Raw genomic sequence first — 14,782 nt, 5'->3', positions numbered from 1 at the left:
GTGTTTGAACGGCAGATTGACAGTGACACACTGGGCTGAGCAAGAGGGAGAGAGGAGTGTGAAAGTGAGAGGAAGGGGGGAGAGGAAAGAGATCCTTCCGTCACCACTTTGCTATTAAGATAGCTACAAATCGGGGACTGGGCCAGGATAAAATATCTAAAAAGCTCAAAATAACATATTAGATATTCTATGAGCAAACAGAAAAAAGGAGTTTCAAGGCTCTAGTCATAAAGTAATGTCAGAAAAAGGCAAATGCTGGTTGCATTGACTTGATGAGCACACATTGTAAACACACATTGAAATGTCACTCTATAGTCCTCACATACATACATTCACTACTAATTGAAAAGTTTACACTCAGTTTTGAGGCCTGGGAAAGTCATAGAGGACCACCCAAGGTTTTGCGACCCTGGGCTCCTGTGGGAGACCCAGAAGAAGCCCTTGGCTCCTGGTTTCTGATTTGCTCAACTCTGGCTTTTGTGGCCACTTGGGGAGTGAATCAGCGAAAAGAAGATCTTCTTCTCTGTCTATCCCCCTCTCCATGTATCTCACTTTCTAATAAAGTGAATAAAAAAGCTAACTTCTAGGTATTTATCAATGAAATTTATCAAGAGAAATATTTCCGTAGGAAAAAACATATTCAGTATAAACATACTTACAATTTTGCAATAAGGTAGACAGTTTCTATTAGCAATATATATTAAAACAAAGAAAAATACAAGCCACAGAAAACAACATATAGCAATACATACAATTGAAAGAAGATTAACATTCACAATGACCAAGTTTCTTAAACATCAAAACTCTTAACCATGTAAATTTAGGAAATCAAACTTGCTTCCATAAATTAGATTAACTTCCATTGACATTGTCATCTTCAACTCAAGTAGAAAGAAATACACATTCACACTACAAAAGTATAACACTTTATAGCCATTCTTTCTGTAAATAGTAACCTGGGACATCCCTCAACCATTATCAAGAACAGCAAGAGAGCCTGGCGTGATAGCATAGTGGTTAAGGTCCTTGCCTTGCAAGCGCTGGGGTTCCATATGGTCGCTGGTTTTATTCCCGGCGGCCCTGGTTCCCATCCAGCTCCCTGCTTGAGGCCTGGGAAAGCAATCAAGGACAGCCCAAAGCCTTGGGACTCTGTACCTGCATGAGAGACCTGGAGGAGTTTTCTGGCTCCAGGCACAGCACTGGCCGTTGTGGTCACTTGGGAGTGAATCATCAATGGAAGATCTTCCTACCTGTCTCTGCTCCTCTCTGTATACCTGCCTTTGCGATAAAAATAAATGAATCTTTAAAAAAAAAAAAAAGAAGAAGAAGAAGAGCAAGGAAATGTAGACAGGCATGTGTAGTGGTACAGCCATTATGGGAGGCTGTGTGAGGCAGAATGCGCATCATGTCTCAGAAAAACTCATTCTAGTTATGTATGCTAGAGAAATAGTACTGGGAATAATACTTCAATGCATGAATGTTATTTTTGCCATTATTGTGTAGTTTTCCATTACAGATTTAAATTCCATGTTCATTTTGAGTCAACTGACTGATCATTAATGTATTTTTCATTATCTATTTTTATTGGAAAGTTAGAATTGCCGAGAGAATTAGAGAATTAGAGAATCAATTAGTCTGTTGATTCACGCCCTAAGTGGCCACAGTGGCTGCAGTTAAACCCATTCAAAGCCAGCAGCCAGGAGCTTCTTCAGGGTCTCCCACGTGGGTGCAGGGACCCAAGGTTTGGGACCATCCTCTATGGCTTTCCCAGGCCACAACCAGAGAGCTGAATAAAGCAGCCTGGACACGAACTGGTGCCCATATAAGTTTGTGCCACATGCAAGGTGAGGACTTAAGCTCTAGGGTACCATGCCATGCCAAAACGTGCATGTTTTTTGAAACTATTCATTTTATGTATTTGAAAGCCAGAGTTAGACTCTCTGAGAGAGAGTAACAGATCCAACAAGCCAGACAGTGACATAGCCAGAGAGAGATACCGAGAGAGCGAGAGAAATCTTTCCATCCCCTGGTTCATCCTCACATGGTTTTTAATGATTGAAGATGGGCCAGCCCATAGCCAGGAACCACAATTTTTTCTAGGTTTTCCGCAGGGGTAAAAGGGCCCAGGAACTCAGAATGTCTGCTGTACTTTCCCAAGCGTATTACCATGGGTTAGACTGAAAGTGAAACAGCCAAGTTCCAAACTCACATCTCGATGAAGATTATAGCATCAAGGTGATGCTACCACGCCAAGGCAAACTACTTTGCTGTAACTGCAAGCCCCTAAGCACACCTTCATGTAACATTATCCAAAGTCTTTTAATGCATTCTCAGTTAAATCCAGGGACTTGTTTTACCTAATAAGCAGACTTGCAAACCACTATTAAACACCCGAAAATCAAATCAGGAAGGTGATGAAAACATTTGACTAGCTAATAGAGATCATGTTCAGGAAATGATGAACATACTGGGGTCTTAGAACAGTTTACTTAGGGCCCTGCATGATGGCTCAATGGCTACATTCTCACCTTGTAAGTGTCTGGTTCCCACATGGGTGCCAGTTCATGTCCTGAATGCTGCACTACCTTTCTAGCTCTATATCCATTGTGCCAAATTGGAGAGTGATCCAGTGGGTGGAAGAACTGTCACTAACAGCTCCTCTCCTTAAAACTGGTTTGTCTTTCCAGTTAAAAGTAAGTCAGTCTTAAAAAGGAAAAATTTACTTACTTGCAAGAATGCATTTGGGGAGAGGGGACCAGCCATCCTCTGTACACGTAATGCTTGTCTGATCATTTGGAAGACTATATCCTGGATAGCACACAACATGCACAGATTGATGTTGCAAATATGCTCTTTCTCTAGATGGATCTTTTCCATTTTCCACATTATTGAAAGTACATTGTCCTGAGAACCACATTTTAAGATAAGAATATTAATTTTAGCAAAATCCATTTATTATATTGAAATGAGAAATCATTCCAAATGAAACAAGCATCCAAAAATAATATGTGATCAATGAAAAGCAAAATTGCTACCAAATGTTTAAGAGAAGACCAATATTCCATGTTATATCTTGTTAGCTTTTATATTACAATATGCATAACAGATATAGAAATTCTTGTAAAACCCTCTTGATATTTTTAAGAACGTTTCCAAGAAATGAAAACCTGCTAATATTTTTGTTGTAGCTTACTCATTTATTTTAATTTATCAATCAACTTACTTATTTGAAAACCTAAGAGAGTGAGAAAGAGGAGGGAGAGAGAGACAAGCAGGTTGGAGATTTATCCATGGCTCATTCTTCAAATACTTGCAACAGCTGAGAATGAGCAGAAATTAATTCAGGAGCTGGAAACCCAATTCAAATCTGCCACAGGGGTGAAATGAGCCCAGCTACTTGAGCCATTCTCTCCTGTCTCCAGAGATGCACATGAACAGGAAGCTGGAACTAAGAACAGAACCAGGACTCCAAGTGGACTCTGAATCAGGAAGCGGGTGACCCGTTGGTGTCTTCACTGTAAGACAAAGGCTCACCTTATATAGTATTATTTTATACACATAAGACTTAGTTGCAATCATGTATGTGCTCTTCTTTCTGCACTCTCTGCAATATTCACACACAGAACAGGTAAGCCATGTACTTACTGAGGCATGGCACTTCTGGTGTCCATCCATCTTTGGTGCAATAAAGGTAATCCCAGTATGAATTTGAAGGAGTCACAAAGTTGTTGTCACAGTAATAGCTATAACGCTGTCCTATGGATACTGGGAAGTACGGTTTATATCTGTCTTCATGATATAGATGACCATGATTTATTTGTGGAAAATCACAAGGTTTCACTTGCAATGAGAAACACAAAAACAGCAGATATTAGCTTTTACCTTATGGAATGATCATATCAGAGATGAATCTGTTGATCAATCTGTTATATTCTCTTATTAGCACCATTACCTACACATTGCATTAAGGTTTCTAAGACCAGCCAGGTCACAGAATTCAGATGCCTGAGACATGTGAAGAGTCTCTGTTAATGAAGCTGTAACTGTCTTCTGACTTGGGATGGCACAGCTCTCGCTCTTGTGGCAATTTGGTGAACATATCAGATCTTCACAACTCTCCTGCTCTCAACATCTCTCTCTCTCTCTCGGTAACTCTGTGTTTCAAATAAATAGATAATTGTTAACAATGGAAGAAAGTTTATGTAAATTAGTGCCTACATAAAAAATGGAGCAGGTATCAAATAAGCTGAAGCCATCTCTAGGACCTAGAAAAAAATTCAAAATTAAAGGGAAAAAATAAATAATTAAATATAAGAATAAATTTCCTCAGACAGAGAAAGAAAAAAAAGAGAATGTGAAAATGGTGCTCTCTCTTACCTTCCTGGAGCCCTGGAACCTTATCACCCCAATCAACTATGCACAAAATTAAATATTAATGAAATATATTTATATATATAATCAACTTTTCAAATTATCACAAAAAATTTAAGAATAAATTAATAGTAAAAATGAAATATACAGAAGTTAGGTGAAATGTAGGTATGTTTTTTAAAATATAACTAAAATTACAAAAACATCAATCCATGTTAGCAAAATAAAAACAAAAAGGGGGAGAAGATTAAAATTAATAAAATCGGAGATGAAAAAATATAACAATTGCTATCACAGAAACACAACTAATCCCAACTCATCCTAAACTATTCAAAATAATTGAAATGCATAGAAGTCTTGCAAATTCATTCCATCAGGTGAACGTTACCTTAATTCCAAATATAAGATACAGTAAAGATGAATGATAGAACAAAACATGAGCTATACACCAGTGTGGAAGATCACTCCTGGATTTCCACCTGCCTAGCCCATATGAGAGGCTATGGGCACATGGCGCGCTGTGCCGTTGGTTATGCAACAAGAACAATGGTCTGCACCCCAGTCTCTCTTCCCTGCTCTGCTAGGACTTCCTGGGCAAACAACTCTAGAAAGTCGAATGTTATATTCATCTGTTTTATAGCAGGTAATGAGTCGGCCTTGAGCTACCATTTCCTGTGCTTCCTTACCTTTAGCTTCATTAGAGGGGCCAGAGAAATAGACATATCTGTTAGCCAGTCACTTGCTTTTGTTGGTTGGAAGTACTGTCAGGGCTACCCTTCTGCCTGCCTACTTCTCCTTGATAAGCTTGTGACTTCTACCAAATAAAAAACACCCTTCACTACCATTCGTTTCCATTGCTTATGCTGGGAAGAGCACTGTCCCCTCATCCCTTGGTGGTTTTGGGGCCTGCTAGACAGAAGATCCTGGACACAGCAGTTTCCCTAATGAAAACAGATTTAAAGTTGCACACCAACATACCAACAAAATGAATCTAAAAAACTCAAAATCAACATTCACCCAGTTCAAGTGGGATGCTACAGAACATAAATCAATAAAAATGGCTCTGACTCTCTTTCTGGCCAGGTGCTTCCATTACTCTGGCACCACGACTCTTGGCTGACCCAGGACAGGTAATCCCCTGAGCATGGTCCCTATGTACTACTTTGATGGGGCAATGGTTATAATACTGTTGTTTCTGGTTTGTGTGCTGTCAGGAATTCCAGGAGGGGTGAGGCTTAGCAGTAGTGGAATGTGGGCAGAGAAGCCAGCGAAAGGTGAATGTCTGCAGTGTGTCCAGCTTCTTTGTGAGTGTGTCCAGGTTATTTGTGAGTGTGTCCAGGTTATTTGCTGCATGTCTTTAAGGATAAGTTATATTGTTGGGGAAGCTGTGACATAGGTCTTCAGCTTAATGGATGAACTTAAGGATAATGACCATTTGTTCCTTTTGGGATTATGATTGGTTGGATTATGATTGGTTGGGTTGACGTATGGACTTGTGATTTGCTATTGTGCTCTATTGTCACCAAGCTTGGTTAATGAAGACTCCTTAATAAACCTTAGACATGTCTGGTGTGATCTCGCTTGCACCCTGCAACAGAGTCCTCAGGAAACTAAAATTAGATCTATCACAGAAAGAACTCATCTATCCCACTCCTGGAAATGTGAAAGTGTTGCATGCACTCTCACATCTCTGGCATTTTAGTTCAGAATAGCCGAGTATGTAATCAACTTCTGCGGTGTCCCTCATCCTTTGGAAAAACAAATGCCGAATATATGTAACACAATATTTAGTTAATTATTAGTATAAAAGAAATAAAGAGAAAAAGAGAGAAAGAAAGAAAAAAGAAAGGAAGAAAAGAAAGAAAGAAATTCTGTCTTTTGTAGCAAAATGGATGCAACTTTATGCTAAATGAAGTACACCTCATGAAAATGACAGATATCACACATTTTCTTCTATTGGCGGTATGTATTCCATTAACAGTATACAGAGAATAAGAACTGCGTGACCATCAAAGCTTTTAGGAGGCAGTTATAACTATTGCTTTGCTGAATCAAACCATTTAAAGCACAAAGTGCTCCTTTTTAACACATTACAACAAAGAAATCGAGGGGAAGGATATTGTGACATTTAGGTTACTTGTAATACTTTATTCTTAATTTGCATATTTGAAGTGTGAGCCAACGTCCCAAAACCTCACTGATCTGTACACTTGTTTGCATTTATTGGCATCTGTACTCTTTGACAGTAGAAAGTTTTATTTTAAAATTAGATAAATATTGTAAGGGAACTTACAGCTGCATCTTGGAGCAGGCACCCAGCCTGCGCTAGTGCATGTTGCTCTAGTTCCTCTAGTGGAAGGATAAAAACCTTCTTCACACTCATAAGTGATTTCATCTCCAATTGTGTGTTTAATCCTTTCAGGTGAGTAGGAACCGTTTGGAATATTAGGAACATTACATGCTTCATCTGAAAACAAAAGGGGTATGTGGAGAATTTGGAACTCAATATCCTGAAAAATTAATCAACTACACAAAAATTTAAAAGCAGATGTTATATAAATTGGCACATCACAAATTGACACTTAAAGGTGTACATTGTCATATTCGCCCTATATTATCACTCAGAATTTCCTTCAACATGTTTGTCATCACATGTATCTGTGCCTCCTGCTCTCCTCATCTTTCTCCAAAACCAACACACACATCATTATGTTTCCACCTGCTGTGACTCACAACATGTAATGTCAACTCTTCCTTCTGCTTCCTTCTCCGCCCTTGGTTTCTGCTGCTCTCATAGTTTACAAGTATTCAGTGCCTTTTTCTTCCAGATGGTCATCATATGTCTTATATATAAAAACATGAAATGAAAATGGATATAGTATCTTTCATTTTAGGGAGAAAGCTTCAAAAGTTATTGTGCACGCTTTATATTCTTTTTCTCATACCTCCACTAACTAAGGAAGGAAATGAAAAGATGACATCTTTCTCATCAAATTCTTGCAATTATTTAAATGAAGTCCTTGAAAATGAGCATGAATAGGAAGAAATAATTTATTAAGGTATCAAGATATTGCAATATATTTTCTTAGAATAAGTCAGTACAGTGTATGGACAACTTTCTGAAAAAGAACAGAGAGATCTTGGTGCAACTGGTTGACTCTGTGATTGTGAAGCAAAAGCAGGTGTGACAAAGGTCTAACATCCCTAAGTAAATTGGCATGACCAAGGCCTGATTCTGTGAGTCTACACTGCTTACTAAAGGAAGAGAACTGGATTTGACCTGTGAGCTGCAATCTGCCATGCTTTGGACTCATCCGCAATCTCTTCCTGTAAACATCTTTCTTACTCCTTTTTATCACCCTGATATCTCTCAATAATGGACCAATTTTCAATATTCCTTTTCAAATACTATACATGCCACATTTGTAGAAATGTAACATAATCATCCATGTTAGGATCATATTGTAATTTAGATGAAAAATGTATGGGGGACATTTGGCATTCGTGGAATCCATTCAGATGTCTGTATCTGACTTCCTTGTCCATTTTTCAAAGCAAGCACTGATCGTACTCAGCTTTTTGTTCCTACCATCACGTTGAGCCCTTCTTGTTAAGGGTCTTGTTAAAAATCCTTGTGAAGAGTTCAATGTATGTATCTTACTGTTATGTTTCTTTTTTATTTTTCTTTTCAGTTGTCATCAGATACTAGATTCCTGAGAAGCAAAAAGTGTGTTAAGGAGAAGTTAAGGTACTGGTGTTTTTACATACAGGTAAAGCCCTGCCTTCAGCACCGGCATGCAATATTGGTGCCTGTTTGAGTCCGGGCTGCTCTGTTTGTGATCCAGCTCCCTACCAGTGCACCTGGGAGAAGAGTGGAGGATGTTCCAAGTGCTTGAGCTCCTTGCACTCTCAGGTGTGAGATGTGGGGGAAGTTCCCGGCTTCCTGCCCGGGTCCAGCCCAGCTCTGGCTGGTGTAGCAAGTTGGTGAGTAAAGTAGAGAAAGATCTTTCTCTCTCTCTGTGTGTCTCTCTCTCTGTCTCTCTCTCTCTGTGTCTCTCTCTCTTTCTGTCTCTGTCTCTCTCTCTCTGACTCTGATGTTCAAATACATAGATAAATATTAATTAAGAGGGGAAAGATGGCTGAAGAGGGTATGCAAGTGTAGCTGAGCATGCAGAGAGAACTCGCAGACAAAATTGGGTTGAATCAAGAGCTGAAGAAAAGTCCCTGGACTGGGTGAACGAAGCTCCCTGGAGACCAACTGAGGAAAACAAGAGAAACACAAGGAGAAATTATTGAAATATCTAAAGTTACAGCCAGCCACCCAAGAAGAAGGTGAACACAGGATAGCAACAGAAAGGCATCTCAACAGACAGATAAAATCCTAGTGAATTTTGAATCGGTATTCAGCGAACAGGAGCAGGCAGACTCCTGGTGGGACCAGGAGCCTTCTGCATGAGACAGTGGCAGGTGAAAAGCCACAGGACAAAACACCGCTGAAGGGAGCCACTAGTATGAAGCCCACAGACCCCCAATTGATGAAGCCTCAGGTCGGGGTGGCCAAGGCGTTGTGGAATGAACCATTAGAGAGAGAGAGCAAGTGTGGAGTGATCCAGGCTGAGGGACCAACTCACAAATCATAGGGCACCCTACAGCTGGAGGTGTGCCCTAGATCCCCAGATACCAGAACCACCCACAAGGGAGATTCTGGATCCCTGTGGGGATGAGTCTGGATTGACAGCAGCTGCACAAATTACAGTGTGAGCCACAGTGAAATCCCAGGGAGCTCAAAACAATGTGCATAATTTTATTATTCATTTCATTTATATATAAAATGTGAATAAATGGACATAAGAGCATAAATCTAATAAAACATTTTGACAGGTTGTCATTTTAATCCTTAGCAATGCTTACTTTTGAAAAAAGGCCTCACTGAGCATGAGAGTCTAGCTTTAAGATTCTCCCTGTGTATATGGCTAGAATTTCTATTTTTATAAATACTTTATTTTGTTTAATTTTATTTTAATATATCAATTGGTGTGAGGAGTGATTCGAACATCCCGTCTTGGACCCTGTGCTCTTTCCTGCTTCCGCTTCCCCACAGCTTGCAAAATTCACACAGTTCTGCTTATCCACCAACCAGATGTAACCTGGGGCCTTACCTGAGCATCCACTCCCCCGTCTCTCACAGCCCCTTGTCCAGTCTGTCCCACCTTCTTCTGGCTCAGGTAACCTCAGTCTCCAGTCCTTGGGGCACACACAGCTCACACAGTCCCCCCCTTCTCCTTGCCAGTCTCTTTTCCCTCCTTCCCCTGGCTCTCCCTGTCCCCTCCATCCTCCCTTTTCCCTTACTGGCACCCTTGTGCTGCCAGCCCCCATCCTGCCTCCATGGCAGAAGATATGTCCCTTCCTGTTCAGGCCCCTCCACCCATGCTCCAGTTCCTAGCCTATTGCGATAAAGGACCTCCTAATACCTCATCATGTCTGGGATTTTGGCTAGTGGTGAACTAATCGTGAGAAGAGGACTAGGCTGCTTGAATTAGCTGCGTGTAACAACATGAAGAACTGTAAGAACTTTAAATGCATTTGAAAAACTAACAATTGGATTATGTAATAGTAGTTTGGCCAACATGTTTTACAATTACAAATGTCTGTGTTTACAATTGTGTTACAGTGTGGCTTAAAGTAAACAAGTTAGAATAGTTATCATGTGATGTTAGAATCTGGTTGGACATTATTAATCATGATTGTCTTAGATCTCTAAAACTAAAACTTAGGAAATCATCAATTAAGACTCCAGTAGAGATGATATTATTTTAAATTTCAATCAAAAGACACCAAATAAAGATTGCAGCAACAACCATAAAGAAAGCATCATAACTTGATTGAACAAGATGCCTGATATCGCAACACACCCTTCTTGAAAAAAAAACAAAAGTCCAGGTCGGTGCTATAGTTTAGCTGGTTAAGCCACCACCTCTGGTGCATGCAACCAGTATGGGTGCCAGTTGGAGACTGGGCTGCTCTACTTCTAATCTCTGCTATCATACCTGAATACAGTAGTTGAAGATGTCAAAAGTGACCAGGAACCAGAAGTTTCTTTCTGGTCTCCCATGAAGGTACAGGCTCCCAAGGCTTTGTGCCATCCTCTACTGCTTTCCCAGGCCACAAGTAGGGAGCTGGACAGAAGTGGTACAGCTTGGACACAAATCACCAAGTACTTGGGATGCAAGGAATGCTTGAAGGGGAGCATTAGCAATCTGAGTCATTGTGCTGGGTATTGTGTTATTTCATTTACAAGGTTTTTGTTGGTGTTGAGTGACACCTAAATCTTTATGTTACATCTGACATTATAATGGTACTTAAAATAACAAATATACAAATTTTGAAAATGAAATCTTTTGCAAATATCTTATATGTGTCTAGATGTTTTGAGATGATAATTTTCTCCGATCGGAGACATTTCAGGGCTAGTCAAAATTGCACTATGTCCTTGCCTTAACAATTTGACCTTCATTAAATGTATATTTTCATAATTTAATTCCTCTCCAAATCACATATGGTGGGTGTCTCACAGTTTTTTGCACTTTTTCATTTTGTTTTATTCCTAGTAAATGTACATTGGAAGCATTATCATAGAGCTGAGTTATATTATGAGCCTACATTCAGACATTCTCATCTAGTTATTTACAAACACACACACACACACACACACACCATTGATGCACACCCCATAAATACATTTAAAAATGCAGCTGCTTTCAACTCACCTTGTCCAATGACAGCAGGAACACCTAAGATGAGTATGACATTGATTAAGGAGAACATGTTGGAAAATCCTGTCATATGAAACTTAAATTTTCCTGCATCAGTTGGTTGGTGTTGTTTGGAATTCTACTTTCATTAGCAGTTTGGAACCAAGATTTGAATTTCAGTGTCCTACCGGGAAACTGGTTAGATGAAGTAATTTTGGTAAATATCAAAGTTCACAGAGTTTATGGAAAATAACAAGAGATTGTCCAAGCAATGCCTTTTCATGAATACCCTGAATACATTCTTGATATTTGCTTGATCAAATGATAGCTGTTCGATTTCCACATTGTGGTCAGTGTCCCCGCATTTTGAGTACACAAGGCTGGATCCCTTTGATCTGGGGAGAGATCCATGACCTTCTCCTTCACATGGAAGCCAGAGATTTGAAAAAGGTCCCAGGAGCAGATACCAGTCCTCATTATATATCAATAGCATCAATGTTGTACTATGAATTCCTTTTAAAAAGATTCACTAAGGGTTAGATTCTGCCTTTACAGTTTTCACATTTTGTAGCTAGTTTAAAAACCAGTTAAAAATTAATTTTGGCCAAATATACTTTCTGGAATTTTGGAACAAATTGGATTTCAAAATCAGTTTGCTCAAGTGATACTTTAATAATGGCAATGTGAAGGAATTGCTATCTATCTTTTCATCCTCCAAAACGGAGTAATAGTAACTGGATATATTCTCTTTCTTTAACCTAATTAATTTATTTATTTTGACAGTCTTTACATAATTAGGGTAAAGAGGTTCGAGTGCTACAGGAAGATGGGTAAGACAATTAGTTCCATATTGATTCCTTAATTATCTGATGTAAAAAGGGGTTTTAAGGGAGAATCCCCACCCAGTCTCCCACCCTCCCCAGGTCCGGGATGTGGCGCATGCTCCGAGGGTCTTGCTCAAGTGGTTTTGATAGTCCAACAGTTATGGGTCACTGCCAATCTCGCCACTCCAAGCATGATGAGGTCGTTGGAGAATCCACTGATTGACACAGTCTATCATAGAGTCTCCAATTGCTCAGTTTTTCAGTGCCAACATATAGCTGAGGTGATTGATTGACTGGACTGTCCTCTGTCTTTTCATGGTTAGGGTTCTGAGTCTGGCAGCTCAATTGGGGGGATCCCCAAAGAAACTTTGTCTGAGGTGTTCCCAGACCAGATTCTTGTATGTATTAGCAAGCACAGGGCCCAGCACAGTCCATTGCCCCGATCAGCTGGTGGTTGCAGTTGCTGGGTTGGTTCTGTTTTCAGCCCCAGCTTCCACTGGAACCAATGGGTATTGCAGTCCAGCCTGGTTCTGCCCAGCACACCCTGGGCCCTCACACAAACCAGTGTGTGCTGCAGCCTAGTCAGAGCGACCCACAATAACCTCCAACATGTATACCCCGTGCCCTGGTTTGCCAGTATGTGCAGCACACTAGTCCAGTCTGTTCCACATCCCCTTCTGCTCCCATTCATGGCAATGGGTATTAAGGCCTTGTTCCATCTAACCAGCTCAACTATCCAGCCCTCACGGATGTTGTTGGGTGCCTTTCTGTCTAGCCACCCCAGCCTCTGTCCTAGTTTCCTTGCCCTCCTGTGCAATTGGTAACCCAAGAGGGAGGAGCCCACTATTTCTTTCCCAGACCACTCCCACTCCCAGATTATGCACTCTACAGGTGGTTCTGTGGTTTGACTTGACAAAATTAGACCCCAGTGCCAGCTTCTGCCAGCTGATGCTGTGACTAAGCCCAAACAACCCTCACCCACTCTAACTGTGGATTGCACCAGTAGGAATAACCAGGCCAGCCTGTCTTTTCCCTGATCTTGTCCACATGAAGCCCGTAGGTGTTGTAGCCCTGCTTAGTCTGGTCTACCCCCATCCCAGCTCAAGCTCTCCAGTGGGAGTAGCTGTCCGGTGAGGGGACCACCCCTTAATCCCCTGCTGGCTATGCCCCCTCCCTTCCTGGTTCTCACATGTGCTGTTGGGCGCTGTGGTCACATCCAGTACAGGCAACCTCACCTTGGCATTCCATATTGTGTACTGCTTTTGTCACGACCAAACCTGACTCGACCCACACTCTGTTCTGGTGCTTGAATTTGCCAGTGGATGATGTGAACTGATTCAGCCTGGTCTGCCCCCGACCCATGCCAAATGTATGCCACTGGGAAACTTTCCATGGCCTGTTCTGAGTTGTTTGCTATAATGCTTGCGCTTACCTGCCGGATCTGTGTCCTGCCAGAGGAGTTGCCCAGGCTCCTCCATCAGAACCCCTCCCAATGCCAGATTTTGCGCATACCAGTGGGTCCATGAGCCAGCCCTACTCAGTTCAACCCCTGTGCTAGCAGGAACAGTGGCTTTTCCTGACTGGCCTTCAACCCAAACTGGTTCTTGCTGTTGGATGTTTCAGCCCAGCCATGGATCGTCCATACCCATGTACAGCTCATACATGGCTCAGTATGGGTTGAGACCTAGCCTAGTCTATCCCACATCTACCCTGGTCCTCCAGAACACCAGAAGGTGTTGCAGCCTCGCCCAGCCTGGTGCGTCCAGTCCCAGTCCACACTTGTGCCAAGGGAGATTACAACTGTATCCTGATCAGAACACAGCCCCCATTCCAGCTTGTGCGCTCCTTAGTGGGAACCTCCACCCAGCTATGGTGTCCTCTTAGCTTCCCAACCCGGCCTATTCCTAGCCAGTGTTTAGCATGCCAGTGGTTGCTCTGACACAGCTTGGTTCAGCCCCTTACCTATCGCGACCCCTGCCTAAGACACTGTGGCTAGCATCCCTGGCTCAGACAGACCAGTAGGTGCAAGAACATAGCTGGGCATGTCTTGTGCTCCATCCTGGTTTCTAATTTTACTTGTGAGCTAAGGTTTGCTCAGTACTGCCCAGTGCACCCGTTCCATTGCCATTTCATGCATTGACCAGCCGTTGGAGCTACTTTGCCCAGCTTGTCCTAACCCAGGTCTGGACCACAGTGGGAGCTGTGACTCACCAGGGGAGTTTCACATGTTTCTGCACTTGATCCCCTCCCAGACCTAGTTCTCACACATGCCATTGGGTTTAGGCCAGTGCCCGGCGTAGTCTGGCCTTCCTTTTGCCTTGCATGAGCTGGTCAACGTTGCAGCCCGGCCCACCCCGCACGCTATTCAGGATTCACATACTGGTGCTGCTGCCTTGACCAGTCCAGCTGTTGTCAGTTCTTTAATCTGTGATTGATTGCAGGCTCCTTGGTCACACCTAGTTTAGTCCATCAACACTCCATCTCTTGAACTAACCCGTGGGGCTAGAATTTCCATAGGGTTTGACCAGATATATTATCTTAAAAGTCATTTGTAGTCTCTCAAAATTGGCTAGAGGGCATACTGTTGAGGAGCAGTCCTTCTAGCAGGTCTCTGTAAGTCTTCTTAATGGAGAGTGGTAGTTCTCATCAACCACAACCTGCCATTCCAGTTCCTTGACTCAGAAGTCATGCCCCAAGCAGAGAGGCAGGACACATGCCTCTCTGTGGTTGAGAGCAATGTGTGTGTGTGTGTGTGTGTGTGTGTGTGTGTGTGTGGAGTCTTTGAAAGGCCATGCCTTATGGCACTGTTGAGTAAGAGGAGATTAGAGTGGGAAG

At 41.8% G+C, this 14,782-nt stretch overlaps 1 protein-coding gene across 1 annotated transcript in view; it reads right to left on the bottom strand.

The window, feature by feature from the left end:
* LOC101518037 (complement factor H) overlaps positions 1 to 14,782 on the bottom strand; it is a 145,876-nt gene that overhangs the window by 42,851 nt on the left and 88,243 nt on the right. Inside the window, exons 1-3 of the mRNA XM_058668962.1 lie at positions 11,139 to 11,196; positions 3,699 to 3,840; positions 2,728 to 2,786 (exon numbers count right to left, since the gene is read on the bottom strand). Of these exons, the coding sequence (XP_058524945.1) occupies positions 2,728 to 2,786; positions 3,699 to 3,840; positions 11,139 to 11,196 (259 nt within the window). Of the gene's footprint in view, positions 1 to 2,727; positions 2,787 to 3,698; positions 3,841 to 11,138 lie in introns of the transcript that reaches the window.

This window comes from Ochotona princeps, chromosome 10, assembly GCF_030435755.1.
Source record: "Ochotona princeps isolate mOchPri1 chromosome 10, mOchPri1.hap1, whole genome shotgun sequence".
In the NCBI taxonomy this organism is placed as follows: Eukaryota; Metazoa; Chordata; class Mammalia; order Lagomorpha; family Ochotonidae; genus Ochotona; species Ochotona princeps.
This window is presented reverse-complemented; position numbering and strand designations above follow the sequence as displayed.